Source organism: Sphaerodactylus townsendi, linkage group LG15, assembly GCF_021028975.2.
Source record: "Sphaerodactylus townsendi isolate TG3544 linkage group LG15, MPM_Stown_v2.3, whole genome shotgun sequence".
NCBI lineage: Eukaryota > Metazoa > Chordata > Lepidosauria > Squamata > Sphaerodactylidae > Sphaerodactylus > Sphaerodactylus townsendi.
In genome coordinates, this window is record NC_059439.1 from 29,758,684 (window position 1) to 29,775,085 (window position 16,402).

Below are 16,402 nucleotides of genomic sequence, written 5' to 3' on the forward strand. Positions count from 1 at the left end.
GGGGGTGGGGGGGGGGGGGGGTGGGGGGGGGGGGGGGTGGGGGGGGGGGGGGGTGGGGGGGGGGGGGGGTGGGGGGGGGGGGGGGTGGGGGGGGGGGGGGGTGGGGGGGGGGGGGGGTGGGGGGGGGGGGGGGTGGGGGGGGGGGGGGGTGGGGGGGGGGGGGGGTGGGGGGGGGGGGGGGTGGGGGGGGGGGGGGGTGGGGGGGGGGGGGGGTGGGGGGGGGGGGGGGTGGGGGGGGGGGGGGGTGGGGGGGGGGGGGGGTGGGGGGGGGGGGGGGTGGGGGGGGGGGGGGGTGGGGGGGGGGGGGGGTGGGGGGGGGGGGGGGTGGGGGGGGGGGGGGGTGGGGGGGGGGGGGGGTGGGGGGGGGGGGGGGTGGGGGGGGGGGGGGGTGGGGGGGGGGGGGGGTGGGGGGGGGGGGGGGTGGGGGGGGGGGGGGGTGGGGGGGGGGGGGGGTGGGGGGGGGGGGGGGTGGGGGGGGGGGGGGGTGGGGGGGGGGGGGGGTGGGGGGGGGGGGGGGTGGGGGGGGGGGGGGGTGGGGGGGGGGGGGGGTGGGGGGGGGGGGGGGTGGGGGGGGGGGGGGGTGGGGGGGGGGGGGGGTGGGGGGGGGGGGGGGTGGGGGGGGGGGGGGGTGGGGGGGGGGGGGGGTGGGGGGGGGGGGGGGTGGGGGGGGGGGGGGGTGGGGGGGGGGGGGGGTGGGGGGGGGGGGGGGTGGGGGGGGGGGGGGGTGGGGGGGGGGGGGGGTGGGGGGGGGGGGGGGTGGGGGGGGGGGGGGGTGGGGGGGGGGGGGGGTGGGGGGGGGGGGGGGTGGGGGGGGGGGGGGGTGGGGGGGGGGGGGGGTGGGGGGGGGGGGGGGTGGGGGGGGGGGGGGGTGGGGGGGGGGGGGGGTGGGGGGGGGGGGGGGTGGGGGGGGGGGGGGGTGGGGGGGGGGGGGGGTGGGGGGGGGGGGGGGTGGGGGGGGGGGGGGGTGGGGGGGGGGGGGGGTGGGGGGGGGGGGGGGTGGGGGGGGGGGGGGGTGGGGGGGGGGGGGGGTGGGGGGGGGGGGGGGTGGGGGGGGGGGGGGGTGGGGGGGGGGGGGGGTGGGGGGGGGGGGGGGTGGGGGGGGGGGGGGGTGGGGGGGGGGGGGGGTGGGGGGGGGGGGGGGTGGGGGGGGGGGGGGGTGGGGGGGGGGGGGGGTGGGGGGGGGGGGGGGTGGGGGGGGGGGGGGGTGGGGGGGGGGGGGGGTGGGGGGGGGGGGGGGTGGGGGGGGGGGGGGGTGGGGGGGGGGGGGGGTGGGGGGGGGGGGGGGTGGGGGGGGGGGGGGGTGGGGGGGGGGGGGGGTGGGGGGGGGGGGGGGTGGGGGGGGGGGGGGGTGGGGGGGGGGGGGGGTGGGGGGGGGGGGGGGTGGGGGGGGGGGGGGGTGGGGGGGGGGGGGGGTGGGGGGGGGGGGGGGTGGGGGGGGGGGGGGGTGGGGGGGGGGGGGGGTGGGGGGGGGGGGGGGTGGGGGGGGGGGGGGGTGGGGGGGGGGGGGGGTGGGGGGGGGGGGGGGTGGGGGGGGGGGGGGGTGGGGGGGGGGGGGGGTGGGGGGGGGGGGGGGTGGGGGGGGGGGGGGGTGGGGGGGGGGGGGGGTGGGGGGGGGGGGGGGTGGGGGGGGGGGGGGGTGGGGGGGGGGGGGGGTGGGGGGGGGGGGGGGTGGGGGGGGGGGGGGGTGGGGGGGGGGGGGGGTGGGGGGGGGGGGGGGTGGGGGGGGGGGGGGGTGGGGGGGGGGGGGGGTGGGGGGGGGGGGGGGTGGGGGGGGGGGGGGGTGGGGGGGGGGGGGGGTGGGGGGGGGGGGGGGTGGGGGGGGGGGGGGGTGGGGGGGGGGGGGGGTGGGGGGGGGGGGGGGTGGGGGGGGGGGGGGGTGGGGGGGGGGGGGGGTGGGGGGGGGGGGGGGTGGGGGGGGGGGGGGGTGGGGGGGGGGGGGGGTGGGGGGGGGGGGGGGTGGGGGGGGGGGGGGGTGGGGGGGGGGGGGGGTGGGGGGGGGGGGGGGTGGGGGGGGGGGGGGGTGGGGGGGGGGGGGGGTGGGGGGGGGGGGGGGTGGGGGGGGGGGGGGGTGGGGGGGGGGGGGGGTGGGGGGGGGGGGGGGTGGGGGGGGGGGGGGGTGGGGGGGGGGGGGGGTGGGGGGGGGGGGGGGTGGGGGGGGGGGGGGGTGGGGGGGGGGGGGGGTGGGGGGGGGGGGGGGTGGGGGGGGGGGGGGGTGGGGGGGGGGGGGGGTGGGGGGGGGGGGGGGTGGGGGGGGGGGGGGGTGGGGGGGGGGGGGGGTGGGGGGGGGGGGGGGTGGGGGGGGGGGGGGGTGGGGGGGGGGGGGGGTGGGGGGGGGGGGGGGTGGGGGGGGGGGGGGGTGGGGGGGGGGGGGGGTGGGGGGGGGGGGGGGTGGGGGGGGGGGGGGGTGGGGGGGGGGGGGGGTGGGGGGGGGGGGGGGTGGGGGGGGGGGGGGGTGGGGGGGGGGGGGGGTGGGGGGGGGGGGGGGTGGGGGGGGGGGGGGGTGGGGGGGGGGGGGGGTGGGGGGGGGGGGGGGTGGGGGGGGGGGGGGGTGGGGGGGGGGGGGGGTGGGGGGGGGGGGGGGTGGGGGGGGGGGGGGGTGGGGGGGGGGGGGGGTGGGGGGGGGGGGGGGTGGGGGGGGGGGGGGGAGGGGGGGGGGGGGGGCGGGGGGGTCGGGGCGGTGTGGGGGGGGGAGGGGGGGGGGGGGGGGGGGGGGGGGGGGGGGGGGGGGGGGGGGGGGGGGGGTGGGGGGGTGGGGGGGTGGGGGGGGGGGGGGGGGGGGGGGGGGGGGGGGGGGGGGGGGGGGGGGGGGGGGGGGGGGGGGGTGGGGGGGGGTATGGACTACAGTTCCCATCAACCCCTGCCAGCATGATGCTGGCAGGGGATGATGGGAACTGTAGTCCATAACATCTGGAGGGCCGCGAGTTTAACACCTATGTCCTAGACGTAGGAATCTGGGGGTGCTTTTCAGTTGGCGTTGCTCCATTTTTCCCCCCCTCGCCTTGCAGGAGTTTGTGATCCACGTGATGACCCGTCGCCGACACATTTTCGGACGCCCGGAACGCCGCCCAGCCGCAGACCAATCCAGCTTTGTGGACACATTCCTGAGCGCCCCGGACATCCTGCCGCGCCACTGCTGTGTGGTGTCTTCCGTGCCTCCTGCAGACCCCAGCCAGCCCCGGGGCTCGGCGATGATGCGGCCTTTCCGTGGGGCATCCTTAACCCACAATGGCGCCCCTGTCCATCGCCAGGTGGAGCTGGCCCCGGGAGACTTGCTGGGGATGGGGCAGCATTTTCTCTTCATGTACAAGGACCCACGAGCGGCACCGGCGCCCCCGGCCTGGTTGCCCAAGGCATGGGTCTCCCCAGGGCTGGTGGGCGCTCTGGCGTGCCAGGCCTGCGGCCGATCCCTGCAGGAGCGGCAGGAGGCGTTCCGGGCCTATCTCAAGAGCAGAGAGCCGCAGCTGCGTTACCGGCCCCAGGAGCAAGAGGCCCTGCTGGCGGAGATTGTCCGGCTCCAGGAAACTCCCGGCTGCAGGCTGGGCCCGGCCTTCCTCTTTGGGCTCTGTCTGGAACACGCTGCTCGGGAGCTGGAACCAGGTCACTTGCCCAGGTTGATCGCCAGGATCGCTCAGCTGGTCAAGGAGGCTGTTTGGGTAAGTGACAACCACAGCTTGTTTCGGGCTCTTTTATTCCTGCTTAGCTTTTATTCCTGCTTAGCTTTTTTCCTGCTTAGCTTTTATTCCTGCTTAGCTTTTTTTCCTGCTTAGCTTTTATTCCTGCTTAGCTTTTTTTCCTGCTTAGCTTTTATTCCTGCTTAGCTTTTTTTCCTGCTTAGCTTTTATTCCTGCTTAGCTTTATTCCTGCTTAGCTTTATTCCTGCTTAGCTCTTATTCCTGCTTAGCTCTTATTCCTGCTTAGCCTCCCTGGTCCCAGGATTGTCCTCTCGCACCTCGGGTTGCCAGGTGGGCTGACCATTGGGGGCGGGTGCGCTGCAGAGGCAAAGTTTCCACAGGGCAACCTGGGGACAAATGTCCCGGGGGGCGGCCATTCAGTCATGTGGGGGGCAGAAAATTGCCCCCAAACCTTATTCCTTCCCCCCTTGGCCTGGCCCAACCCGGCCCCACCAGGTTGCCAGGCCAAGGAAGAAGAAGAGTTTGGATTTATATCCCCCCTTTCTCTCCTGCAGGAGACTCAAAGGGGCTGACAATCTCCTTGCCCTTCCCCCCTCACAACAAACACCCTGTGAGGTAGGTGGGGCTGAGAGAGCTCCGAGAAGCTGTGACTAGCCCAAGGTCACCCAGCTGGTGTGTGTTGGAGTGTATAGGCTAATCTGAATTCCCCAGATAAGCCTCCACAGCTCAGGCGGCAGAGCTGGGAATCAAACCCGGTTCCTCCAGATTAGATACACGAGCTCTTAACCTCCTACGCCACTGCTGCCCCTTGGCCCGGCCCTGCCAGGCTGCCCGGGACCAACCCTGCTGGCTAAGGTAAGTGGGGTGCAGTGGGAGGGGGCACCCAGAGCAGGTGTTGCCCCAGGTGCCATTTTCCCTCCCTACGCCTCTGGTGCGCTGCACATTAGTCAACCAACCCACTCTGCACCCAAGGGTATCACACGTGTGAACACACACAAGGTTTGTTTCTAATAACCCACTCTCATCAATTACTGTGTTTATCAGTCTCTGGATATGAGGGAGGGGGTCAGTATCTAAAGGTAGATAAACATTTCTGTCCTCTAAATGCCTCCTAACTTCCCATAAGTAGTCTTCATGCCTACTATGCTCCCCCCAGCGTGGTGTCGTGGTTAAGAGCAGGTAGGTTCCAATCTGGAGAACCGGGTTTGATTCCCCACTCCTCCACCTGAGCGGCGGAGGCTTATCTGGTGAACCAGAGGTGTTTCCGGACTCTACATTCCTGCTGGGTGACCTTGGGCTAGCCACAGTTCTCTCAGAACTCTCTCAGCCCCACCTACCTCACCAGGTGTCTGTTGTGGGGAGAGGAAGGGAAAGGAGCTTGTAAGTCACTTTGAGTCTCCTTTCAGGAGAGAAAGGTGGGGTGTAAATCCAAACTCTTCTTCTTCTTCTAGAGGTAGATAAAAACATTTTTAAAGTGTGTAAGAAAGCTTCAAAAATGCAACCAACAAACATGATCCACTAAACATGCCAAGGACTTGATGGACAAATGGAAATGGGCAGGTAGTTCACCTGAACCACAGGCAGGGGAGTACCGCCCAGGGGGACAAATAAGTCAAATGTCCCCAGGCTGTGGTCATTTAGTTGCATGGGGGTGGGGGGTAGAAAATCACACACACACCCCACACACACACATATCTCCTCCTTCCCTCTGGGTCCATACACTGACTTCAAGACCTGGTGCAAAAAACCTGTTGTTTGGTTGTGGTGGGGGAGGGTGGCCGCATATACGGGGGCGGAGGGGTGGCGGAAAACTCAGATTTTGCACCAGGCTACATTTTCCCTAGATCTGTGGTGGCGAACCTTTGGCACTCCAGATGTTATGGACTACAATTCCCATCAGCCCCTTCCAGCATGGCCAATTGGTTCGCCACCACTGCCCTAGATACACCTCTGACCACAGGTGGTGGAAAGGCAACAGGAGTTCATCCAGGAGTTGTGGATATGTTTTTACAGAAACCAAAGTGGGGGAGGGAGAATGCAACGTTCACCCCGCAGCCAAAAGACCCTCACCTACTTCTGCCTTCAGGTATGTCTGTTTTCACGCAGCAGACAAGTGAACAGAATCCCTTATTAGCTCTTTCGAGGCTTACTTTTCTGCAGCTCAGGTCTGGTAAGGATTTCAAGATAATATATGTTGGTTCCAGTCTGCTCCATTAATTCCCCCCCCCCCCCCCGATATCCTTCCCAGGACAAGATAAAAGAGATCGGAGATCGCCAGCCAGAAAAGTGAGTGAGAGCTGAAGTTGTCTCATACTTGGCCTCTGAGAAGGTGCCGTTCTGCATAGCGCACGGTCATGATGGGATGCCAACCTCTTGGAAGTACACATCACTTCAAGGGCAGTCTTAAGTCAAGTTACATTCGGAGGCCGATGGGCTGCACAGGCCATATCTCTGCTTCCCTTGACCTGGATAGTCTTTTTAATTTTTAGAACTGTGCTAACAGTAACTGTTGTTTATTTCCCAAACTGCTGATTCTGCCCACTAGTGAACAAACTTACAGGTCATTCCCTATTTCTGGGTTCACTATGGCTATATTCCAAGCTGGATTTTCTACAGTTTGGTTTTTAGCTCTGGGTATTGCTTACAGCCTGATCATGGCAGACAACAGAAGCTAAGCAGGGCCAACCTTGGTTTGTATTTGGATGGGATTCCTCCAAGGAATGCCAGGGTTGCTAGGCAAACCACCTCTGTTAGCCAGCATGGTGAAGTGGTTAAGAGCAGGTTTCCAATTTAACCTTAGTTGGTGGATTGTGGTGGGCTTTCCGGGCTGTGTGGCCATGGTCTGGTAGATCTTGTTCCTACCGTTTCACCTGCATCTGCGGCTGGCATCTTCAGAGGTGTATCACAAAGAGAAGTCTGTTACACGCTGTGTCTAGCAGACCACGGCCACACAGCCCGGAAAACCCACAACAACCAGTTGAATCCGGCTGTGAAAGCCTTCAACAATACATTAGTTGTCGAAGGCTTTCACAGCCGGAATCACTGGGGTGCTGTGTGGTTTCGCCTGCATCTGAAGATGCCAGCCACAGATCCTCTGAAGATGCCAGCCACAGATGCAGGCGAAACGTCAGGAGAGAATGCTGCTAGAACACGGCCATACAGCCCGGAAACCACACAGCACCCCAATACATTAGTTGGTGGAGTTCAATTAAATCATATTTACAATTAAACTGGTTCGATTAAATCATGTTTTCTCATAATGTCTGGACCAAATCATTGCATTTCCGCCTTTCAATGGCAGACCAGAAGAGGCCCACAGCCCCCTTGTTTTTATTCATTACCAAAACAAACAAACAAACAAACTCAGGATACATTTGTGTTCTGCTGTTGGAGGGGAGGAATAATGCATAGCTCTAGGGGAAGATGTGCATTTTGTCTCTTATGTAAAATAATGAATGAAGGCAGGGAAAACAATATTCTCCGTCCTGTTGGAAGATGTCAGGACTGCAGGAAGCAAATGGTTAACACATACACTGCACAGAATATGGATTTGTCCTGAAAGGTTCTTTAAAATATCAAGGATTCATCATTTTCCAGAAAGCACATTAGAAAGCCCTTTGTGTCCAGTGGGGCACGGAGAAAGGCAAATTGTAAATCCCCAAGTAACCAAGTGAGACCCGATTCTCCGGGTACCAAGTTCACAAGCGTCAAGAAACTCTGAACTCTGTGTGAACTCTGAAAACGTGCAGAATGGACTGAATTCCAAAAATCCAGCCCAGCTGTCATTGTTACACCCCAGCCCAAAGCAGCTGCTGCTCCGAGGCAGGTGGGATGACCCCCTCTCTCACACACACCCCCATTAATCCAGCCTCCTTCTGTCTGATCCTCACAGCCGGCAAGACAAAGGCGAGGCGGACGATCTCAGCATCGAGGAAGTGGCTGCTGACTTACGCCCCCTCATGCTGTGGATGGCGAACTCTATGGAGCTGCTCAACCTGGTGCAGAAGAGGGTCTTGGACATTGAGAAGGACCTAGATTTGGAGGGTGAGCCCTGCAGTCTCTAGGGTCATGGTAGGGAGGAGGGGTTCCAAACCAATATGCTGTTGGAGGGCCTAAAAGAAGAAGAAGAAGAGGAGTTTGGATTTATATCCCCCCTTTCTCTCCTGCAGGAGACTCAAAGGGGCTTACAATCTCCTTTCCCTTCCCCCCTCACAACAAACACCCTGTGAGGTAGGTGGGACTGAGAGAGCTCCGAGAAGCTGTGACTAGCCCAAGGTCACCCAGCTGGCGTGTGTGGGAGTGTACAGGCTAATCTGAATTCCCCAGATAAGCCTCCACAGCTCAGGCGGCAGAGCTGGGAATCAAACCCGGTTCCTCCAGATTAGATACACGAGCTCTTAACCTCCTACGCCACTGCAGGGTCAGAGTGAGGGGAAACTGCGCCTGGGGCAAGCGTGTGCCCTGCGCCCCTGCCCCGCCCACCCCGCCACACCCCAGAATGCCACTCCATGCCCCCGCACCAGCACGCGCCGGTGTGTTGTGCACCCCTGTCCTCTTGGTGCTACGCCACTGCCTAAAAGGCAGGATTCCTTGAGTTTCTCCAGGAAATGATGGTGTTGGGGGACAGGGCTAGGATTCCTGGGTTTTCTGGAAAGGCCAGAAGAACAGGAGAAGCTCGTAGATTTCCTACAGAACAGGGGACTGGAAATCTGCTGTGTGGGCATCTGTGGCCTGACCAGAATAGCCCAGGCTAACCTGATCTCATCAGAAAGTGGGCAGGGTTGATATTTAGTTGGGAGACCTCCAAGGAAGACCAGAGCCATGACATGAAGGCAGACAGTGGCAAACCACCTCTGAACGCCTAGAAAATCCCATCAAGGGTTGCCATAGGACAGATGTGTTTTGATAGCAAAAATGGCATCTGTATTATCTGATTTTTCTCCCTCTGTCCCGTGCCACAGTGGGCTCACACCGGTGACAACAGTACAGAACAATGGATTTGGAATTCATAAAATTATAATAAACAATAATACACTAAAACATATAAAGATGGTGCAGTGGATAAGAACAAGTGCACTCTAATCTGGAGAAACGGGTTTGATTCCCCACTCTGATGCTTGAGCTGTGGCATATCTGGTGAACCAGATTAGCCTGTGCACTCCAACACATGCTAGCTGGGTGACCTTTGGCTAATCACAGTTCTTTGGGGCTCTCTCAGCCCCACACACCTCACAGGGTGTTTGTTGGGGAAGGGGAGGAGTTTGTAAGCCCCTTTGAGTCTCCTTACAGGAGAGAAAGAGGGAATATAAATCTAAACTCTTATTATTCTCTTCTTCGCACAGTAGTAACAATTCTTAGTGAGTTATACTTTCCCCAAGAATCCTGGCGATTATAATCTGACGCGGGTGCCAATAATTTTCTGCTAGTGATCTTTAGCCTAGCTGATAGAACTAAAGTTCTCAGGGTTTCCTGCGGAAAAAGAAAGAATGTTGAACCACAGGAGGTGGTGATGGCTACTAACCTGGATAGCTTTAAAAGGGGCTTGGACAGATTTATGGAGGAGAAGTCGATCTATGGCTACTAATCTTGATCGATCTGAGATTGCAAATGCCTTAACAGTCCAGGTGCTCGGGAGCAACAGCAGCCGCAGAAGGCCATTGCTTTCACATCCTGCATGTGAGCTCCCAAAGGCACCTGGTGGGCCACTGCGAGTAGCAGAGAGCTGGACTAGATGGACTCTGGTCTGAACCAGCTGGCTTGTTCTTATGTTCTTATGAACCAGTTCGCAGTGAAGGTCTCCCTTCAGATTCTCCCTGTAATCATCCTTGCAGGAGTTTCCCACAATGCTTTGCTCTCCAGTGATCTGGAGACGTGTGACGAGGCGATGGCTGTCTTGGATGAGGTTATCATGTCCACGTTCCAGCAGTCTGTGTACTACCTCACTAAGGTGAGTGTTACACCCTGATGATGACGGGCATCCCACCTTTTCACCCCCTGGCCTTCCTTCAGAGGTGTATCTAGGGAAAATGTAGCCCGGTGCAAAATCTGAGTTTTCCGCGCCCTCCCCCCTGTATGGGTGGCCGCCCTCCCCCAACACAACCAAACAACCTTTTTTGCACCAGGTCTTGAAGTCAGTGTATGGACCCGGAGGGAAGGAGGAGGGGCGTGGGGGCCGATTTTCCGCCCCCCACGTGACTACATATTTGCAGCCCCCAGACATTTGACCCCATATGTCCCCCTGGGAGGTATGCCCCTGCCTGCTTTTTGCCACAGTCTGAGTTTCTAACCCCTTTCTCTACCCGGCAGACGCTATATTCCGCTCTCCCTGCGTTACTGGACAGTAACCCCTTCATGGCTGCAGCTGACCTGTCCCACGGGCCAGAGCTCAGCAGCATGCCGGAGGGGATCCGCGGGACTCTGGCCATCTACCAGGCGACGCTCGAACTGACCCGCGATTGTGACTTGCACCCGGACCTCGTTTCGCAGACCTTCGGATACCTCTTCTTCTTCTCCAACGCCTCGCTCTTCAACACCCTCATGGAGAGAGGTGGGTCTAGACCACATACTTCTTGGGGTGAGGGCAAAATTAGGAAGCGGGGGATTGGCAACGAGACTGTTCAGTCTTCGGAAACAGTCCAGTTTTTAATGAAGTGGAGATCATGGTTAGTGGAATCCGAATTCCCAGATAGTTAGGGGTAGGACTGGGGCCTAGAGAGAGAGAGAGGCCTGCCTTGGAGTCTAGTCTGCTGGTGGTAGAAATTCCCATCATGGCGTCTTCAAGGAAAGAGGTGGTTTGCCACTGCTTGCCGATGCGTAGCAGCCTAGGACTTTCTTGGAGAGCTCTCATCTCCGTAGTAACTATGGCTGACCCACTTAGCCTCCGAGATCCTCTAAAAAGATAATCTCTCCCCATAAACCAAGTCTCTGCTTTGAAGCTGATTGGATAACTCTGGGTCATTTATTCCTTCTCTGCCTAAGCTACTTCGCAGAATTGTTGTGTGGATAAAAATGGCACACTACATTGCCCAGCCAGAACTGTCTGGAGCAGGGGTCTGCAACCCGTGGCTCTCCAGATTTTCATGGACTACAATTCCCATGCTGGCAGGGGCTGATGGGAACTGTAGTCCACGAACGTCTGGAGAGCCACAGGTTGCAGACCCCTGGTCTGGAGAATAAAAATGTAATAGATGGATCACAGATCAGAAAATCTATGTTATATTTTTATAAATGAAGTGTGATCTTAGAATGTAAAATCACTCATAGACGACATGTACAACTCTTTTAAATTTAAAAACGGTCTATATTCACGCCTTATATTCACGCTATATTAGCGCCTATATTCACACCTTATGCCAATAAAGGTCTATTGTGATTGTCTATTGTGATTGTGAGATCAGAAAACAGACTGGGATACACTTCAGGGCTGGTGACCAAGCTTATGGGTTGTTGTGGGTTTTCCGGGTTGTGTGGCCGTGCGTGGTCTGGTAGATCTTGTTCCTAACGTTTCACCTGCATCTGTGGCTGGCATCACAAGTCAGACTTCTCTCTGTGATACACCCCTGAAGATGCCAGCCACAGATGCGGGCGAAACGTTAGGAACAAGATCTACCAGACCACGGCCACACAGCCCGGAAAACCCACAACAACCAGTTGAATCCGGCCGTGAAAGCCTTCGACAAGCCTATAGGGGTTTTAAAATTACTTTTCGGTTTTGTACTAATACAATCACCACGGTGTCCCTTAAAAGTACGCTGGGAACTGTAATTTGATGAAGGTTCTATGAATTTTCCATTCCCAGATCTATTTCACAGAACTATAGTTCTCAGGTTCCCAATGGCACAGAACGGGAATCTAACAGAGTAGGAACAAAGTGCGTAGGGATCAAGACCGCTTGCTAGCTTCTATGAGAAGGGCGGACTGCCCAGTGGGATACAGCAAGGTGTTTTGAAAATCAGCACGCCTGCGTTCTCTGTGTAGGCAGCGAGACATAATACATGCGAGTGCAGACGGCATTTTCATTACAGAGGCATCTGTGAGATTCCTGAACTTTTTTGGGGGGAAAAAAAGCAAGAGAAAGGTTATTCTCACTTGAATGACCGTTCTGGGCCGTGGAGGCGGGACTGTCCCTTTACGAGCTAACTGAAGCAAGATTGGCTTTAAACCTCTTGTGCAAAAAAATGGCCACCGAGCGGAGAGAACCGGGCTCTGTTCTTTGCGAAAGAGCATTCAGTGTTCCCCTCCACCACCACCACCACACACAGACACATTTCCTCCTATTTTCTGTCCTAGGTCTGGCGGAAGCAGGCTGTTTCCTGCGTGTCCCAGAGTTCAGGGCTGCCCTGGACCGGACAGGAAATCACCAGGCTGAGGCAGCTCCTTGCTCGGCGTTGGGGGTGTGGGAGCCAAAGAGTGAGCCATGGGCAGGAAAGCGTGGTGGGAGGGGGGAAATGTAAGCTGGGACCAAGAAGCATGGCTCGGGATTTTGTTCTTAGACATCCCCCCCTTCTTTTCCCCCCCAGGAACGTCCCTGTTCCAGTGGGCCAAGGCGGTGCAAATCCAAAGGAACCTCGACCTTGTCCTCGACTGGCTGCAGGGCGTGGGCCTTGGGGACATCGCCACGGAGTTCTTCCGCAAGCTGAGCACCACGGCCAACTTGCTCTGCGTGCCCAAAAACAGCTTGCTGCAGGTGAACAGGCGGGCCTTGACCCTCTTGAGACTTGAAAGGGACGGGAGCCCAGATCTGGAAACAGCTGGCGGCTCCGGCAAGAGCAAAAAGGCACAGATGTTTGTTGCCCTTTTGCCTCCTGAAGAACACAGTCTGGGGGTCTGGAAAGGAGGATGAGCTGGCTGTCCTTTTTGTTTATTTTATTTTTTTAATGAATCGTCTGATTTGTCACTTTGCATTCTACCATCAGGGCCCAGGTACGGAAAGTGAGTAGGGTTGCCCGGGTCCGGATGAGACCTGAAGATGTCTAATACAGAGACCCTGCTTATTTCCATGATTTAAGTGTTGGTTTTGTTATTGGTTTCCAAAGCAATTTGTTTAAGTTTCTAGCTGCCCCGTGCCTAAGCCCCCTGCTCAAGCCAAAAGTCACATGTTTAATCAATGTTCTTTTAATTCAGTTTTTGGCCCTTCTTTTTACTTTGGGGACAGAAAATAGAAGAAGAGGAGTTTAGATTTATATTCCCCCCTTTCTCTCCTGTAAGGAGACTCAAAGTGGCTTACATTCTCCTTTTCCCCCCACAACAAACACCCTGTGAGGTGGGTGGGGCTGAGAGAGCTCCAAAGAACCATGACTGGCCCAGAGTTACCCAGCTGGCATGTGTTGGAGTGCACAAGCTAATCTGGTGAACCAGATAAGCCTCCACAGCTCAAGTGGCAGAGCGGGGAATCGAACTCGGTTCTCCAGAGTAGAGTGCACCGGCTCTTAACCACAATGCCTCTGCTGCTCATACCTTCACCACTGCAAGACGAGAGAGACCGTTATTTCAGCATTCCGAGCTGGGTTAGGGCTTGGGTTGCCAAACTCCTGGTTTTGGCTGGCAATCCCCCACTATTACAGCAAAGCTCCAGGTGATTGATCTGCTCACCTGCAGAAAATGGCTGCTTTGTAAGGTGGACTCTACGGCATTATACCCCATTAAAGTCCTTCCCCTCCCCAAACTGCCCTCCTCAGGCTCCGCTCTCCCCCGCCAAATCTCCAGGAAGAGGATTTTCGATTTATACCCCACTTTTCTCAACCCTAAGGAGTCTCAAAGCAGTTTACAAGCTCCTTTCCCTTCCTCTTCCCACGACACCTCGTGAGGTAGGTGGGGCTGAGGGAGTTCTTTGAGAACTGGAACTGGCCCAAGGTCACCCGGCAGGCTTCACGTGTAGGAACAGGGAAACAAATCCCAGTCTACCAGATTAGAGTCTGCCGCTCGTGTGGAGGAGTGGGGAATCAAATCCGGTTCTCCAGATTAGAGTCCACTGCTCAAGCCCACTACGCCGTGCTGGCTGGAATTTCCCAAGCCAGAGTTTGCAAACCCTACTTGGGGCCTTCTTGCTAAATGCTCTTCTGCAGCAGTGGCGTAGCAGGTTAAGAGCTCGTGTATCTAATCTGGAGGAACTGGGTTTGATTCCCAGCTCTGCCGCCTGAGCTGTGGAGGCTTCTCTGGGGAATTCAGATTAGCTTGTGCACTCCCACACACGCCAGCTGGGTGACCTTGGACTAGTCACAGCTTCTCGGAGCTCTCTCAGCCCCACCCACCTCACAGGGTGTTTGTTGTGAGGGGGGAAGGGCAAGGAGATTGTCAGCCCCTTTGAGTCTCCTGCAGGAGAGAAAGGGGGGATATAAACCCAAACTCTTCTTCTTCTTCTTCTTCTTCCTACGCAGGCATCTTGGTCCCGCCTGAGAAATGACTACCCAGCCCTGCTCCCAGCCCAGCTCCAGCACGTGCTCAGGAATTATCAGCTGGGACCAGGCCGCCTGGCGCCCGAGAGCTGGGACCCGCCAGAAGAGGAAAGAAACGAGATTGCACACAGTGAGTGAGGAAACCCCTGATTCCCAATCTCCCCCCTCCAATCTTTGTCACCCCCCCTTGCTTATAATTGCTGTTGGTTTTATTTCTGGCAGAGGTTCTGTGCAGGCAGAAATTCAGCAGGTGAAATTTCCCTCGGTTGGGGAATCTCGTAAGCACTTCTTTCTGTGAGAGTAAGATATAGTTATCCCTGGTCACCTGACCAATAAGACTTCTTTTCCTCTGCTGCATAGTTTCTTACTGTCTCTAGGTATCACCAAGAAGAAGAGGTTGGATTTATACCCCCCTTTCTCTCCTGTAAGGAGACTCAAAGGGGCTGATAATCTCCTTGCCCTCCCCCCCATCAACAAACACCCTGTGAGGTGGGTGGGGCTGAGAGAGCTCCGAAGGACTGTGACTAGCCCAAGGTCACTCAGCTGGCGTGTGTTGGAGCGCACAAGCTAATCTAGTTCACCAAATAAGCCTCCACAGCTCAAGTGGCAGAGCGGGGAATCAAACCCCCACAGCTCAAGTGGCAGAACAGGGATTCTTCTTCTTCTTCTTCTTCTTCTTCTTCTTCTTCTTCTTCTTCTTCTTCTTCTTCTTCTTCTTCTTCTTCTTCTTCTTCTTCTTCTTCTTCTTCTTCTTCTTCTTCTTCTTCTTCTTCTTCTTCTTCTTCTTCTTCTTCTTCTTCTTCTTCTTCTTCTTCTTCTTCTTCTTCTTCTTCTTCTTCTTCTTCTTCTTCTTCACATTCCACTGCCGGGAAGGAATCTCTGCGCTATTCCAACCCTAATCCCTAGTTTTCTCTTTTGAGCTCCATCATTTCTCCCCCACCCCAACAAGTGAAATGGAATATGGATGCATTTGGTCCCTCTTGCTAAAAATGGGCTTCTAATGTCTCCTAAGTACTTAACAGAGGGTGTGGCGAGGGTCAAATGAGGATAGAGCTACTGGCACAGCTGCTCAGGACAGCAATCTGAGAAAGTGCAGAGTTCGAGAATTCTAATTGTGTGTGTTTAATTGTTTTGTTTTGTTTTTTTGTAAAGGGAACAGATTCCGTTCAGAATAGCTGTTGTGGATTTTCTGGGCTATTTCTGGGCTATAAGAGAGCCAGCGTGGCGTAGTGGTTAAGAGCAGGTGCATTCTAATCTGGGCAACCAGGTTTGATTCCCTGCTCTGCCACTTGAGCCGTGGAGGGGTATCTGGGGAACTAGATTAGCTTGTGCACTCCCACACACCCCACCTGGGTGACCTTGGGCTAGTCACAGTTCTTTGGAGCTCTATCAGCCCCACTCATCTCTCAGGGTGTTTGTTGTGGGAGGGGGGGGAAGCAGATTGTAAGCCCCTTTGAGTCTCCTTACAGGAGAGAAAAGGGAGATATAAATCCCAATTATTATTTTTCGTCTTTTTGGCCATGGTCTGGCAATTTTTGCCTCTAACATTTTGCCCACATCTATAGCTGGCGTCTTCAGAGACATGTCATGGTAAGATGTGTTTCTCTCTGAATCATGGCTCCAAAGATACCAGTCAAAGATGTGGGCGAAATGCCAGTTCAAGACCACACAGCCTGGAAAACCCACAACCACCTGCTGATTCTGGCCATGAAGGCTTTTAATACTCTGCTCAGAATGCTAAAATATCTACTTTTATAAACCAAGTGGTTCTTCCTTCTCACATCCCAGGCGATATATTTGAGAGTTTCACGGACCACCCGCCCTTGATCCTTCCTTGCGACGGTTTCCGCTTGCGTCTCTCCGAGCCCGTGTCCGATGACGGCCTCCATCGCCAACTTGTGCGCCTGCGTCGTTTTCTGTGGGAGCTGGAGCGCGAATCCCTCCCAGCCAACCAAAGGGCAGTCTACGGCCTGGATGCCAGTCAGTGACAACAGGGGCGACGGCACCAACGTTCAAGATGGTTTCAGGTTCTCAGGAAGCCTTTCTCAGAACATTTTGCCCAGTGGGTTTTGGAAGAGGCGGAAGAACCTCAAACTGTTTGGCTTGGCTGATGTGGGGTGGATAAAAATGAATAAAATTATTCATTGAAACCAGGAAACTGGGCCGATAATCTCAATGTAATCCTACCAAACCCTATTCAAGAATAGGATTGAAGAAGGATATTGACAAGCTGGAACAGGTTTAGAGGAGAGCAACCAAAATGGTAAAAGGTCTGGAATCTATGCTCTATGAGGAGAGTATTAGGGAGCTGGGGTTTTTAGTTTGGTGGAGAGAAGGTTAAGAGGTGAATGACAGCCATGTTTAGATATTTGAAGG

At 58.1% G+C, this 16,402-nt stretch overlaps 1 protein-coding gene across 1 annotated transcript; it reads left to right on the top strand.

Moving 5' to 3' along the window:
* Positions 1-2,990: 2,990 nt before the first annotated feature.
* RASIP1 (Ras interacting protein 1) lies at positions 2,991-16,184 on the top strand (the record flags this gene model as incomplete). The annotated part of the gene is made up of 8 exons (XM_048516731.1): positions 2,991-3,653; positions 5,881-5,918; positions 7,525-7,676; positions 9,464-9,579; positions 9,939-10,179; positions 12,152-12,318; positions 14,009-14,156; positions 15,815-16,184. Coding segments are annotated over 8 exons (1,725 nt in total), but the record flags the coding sequence as incomplete, so codon positions are not given.
* Between the last annotated feature and the right edge of the window lie 218 nt (positions 16,185-16,402).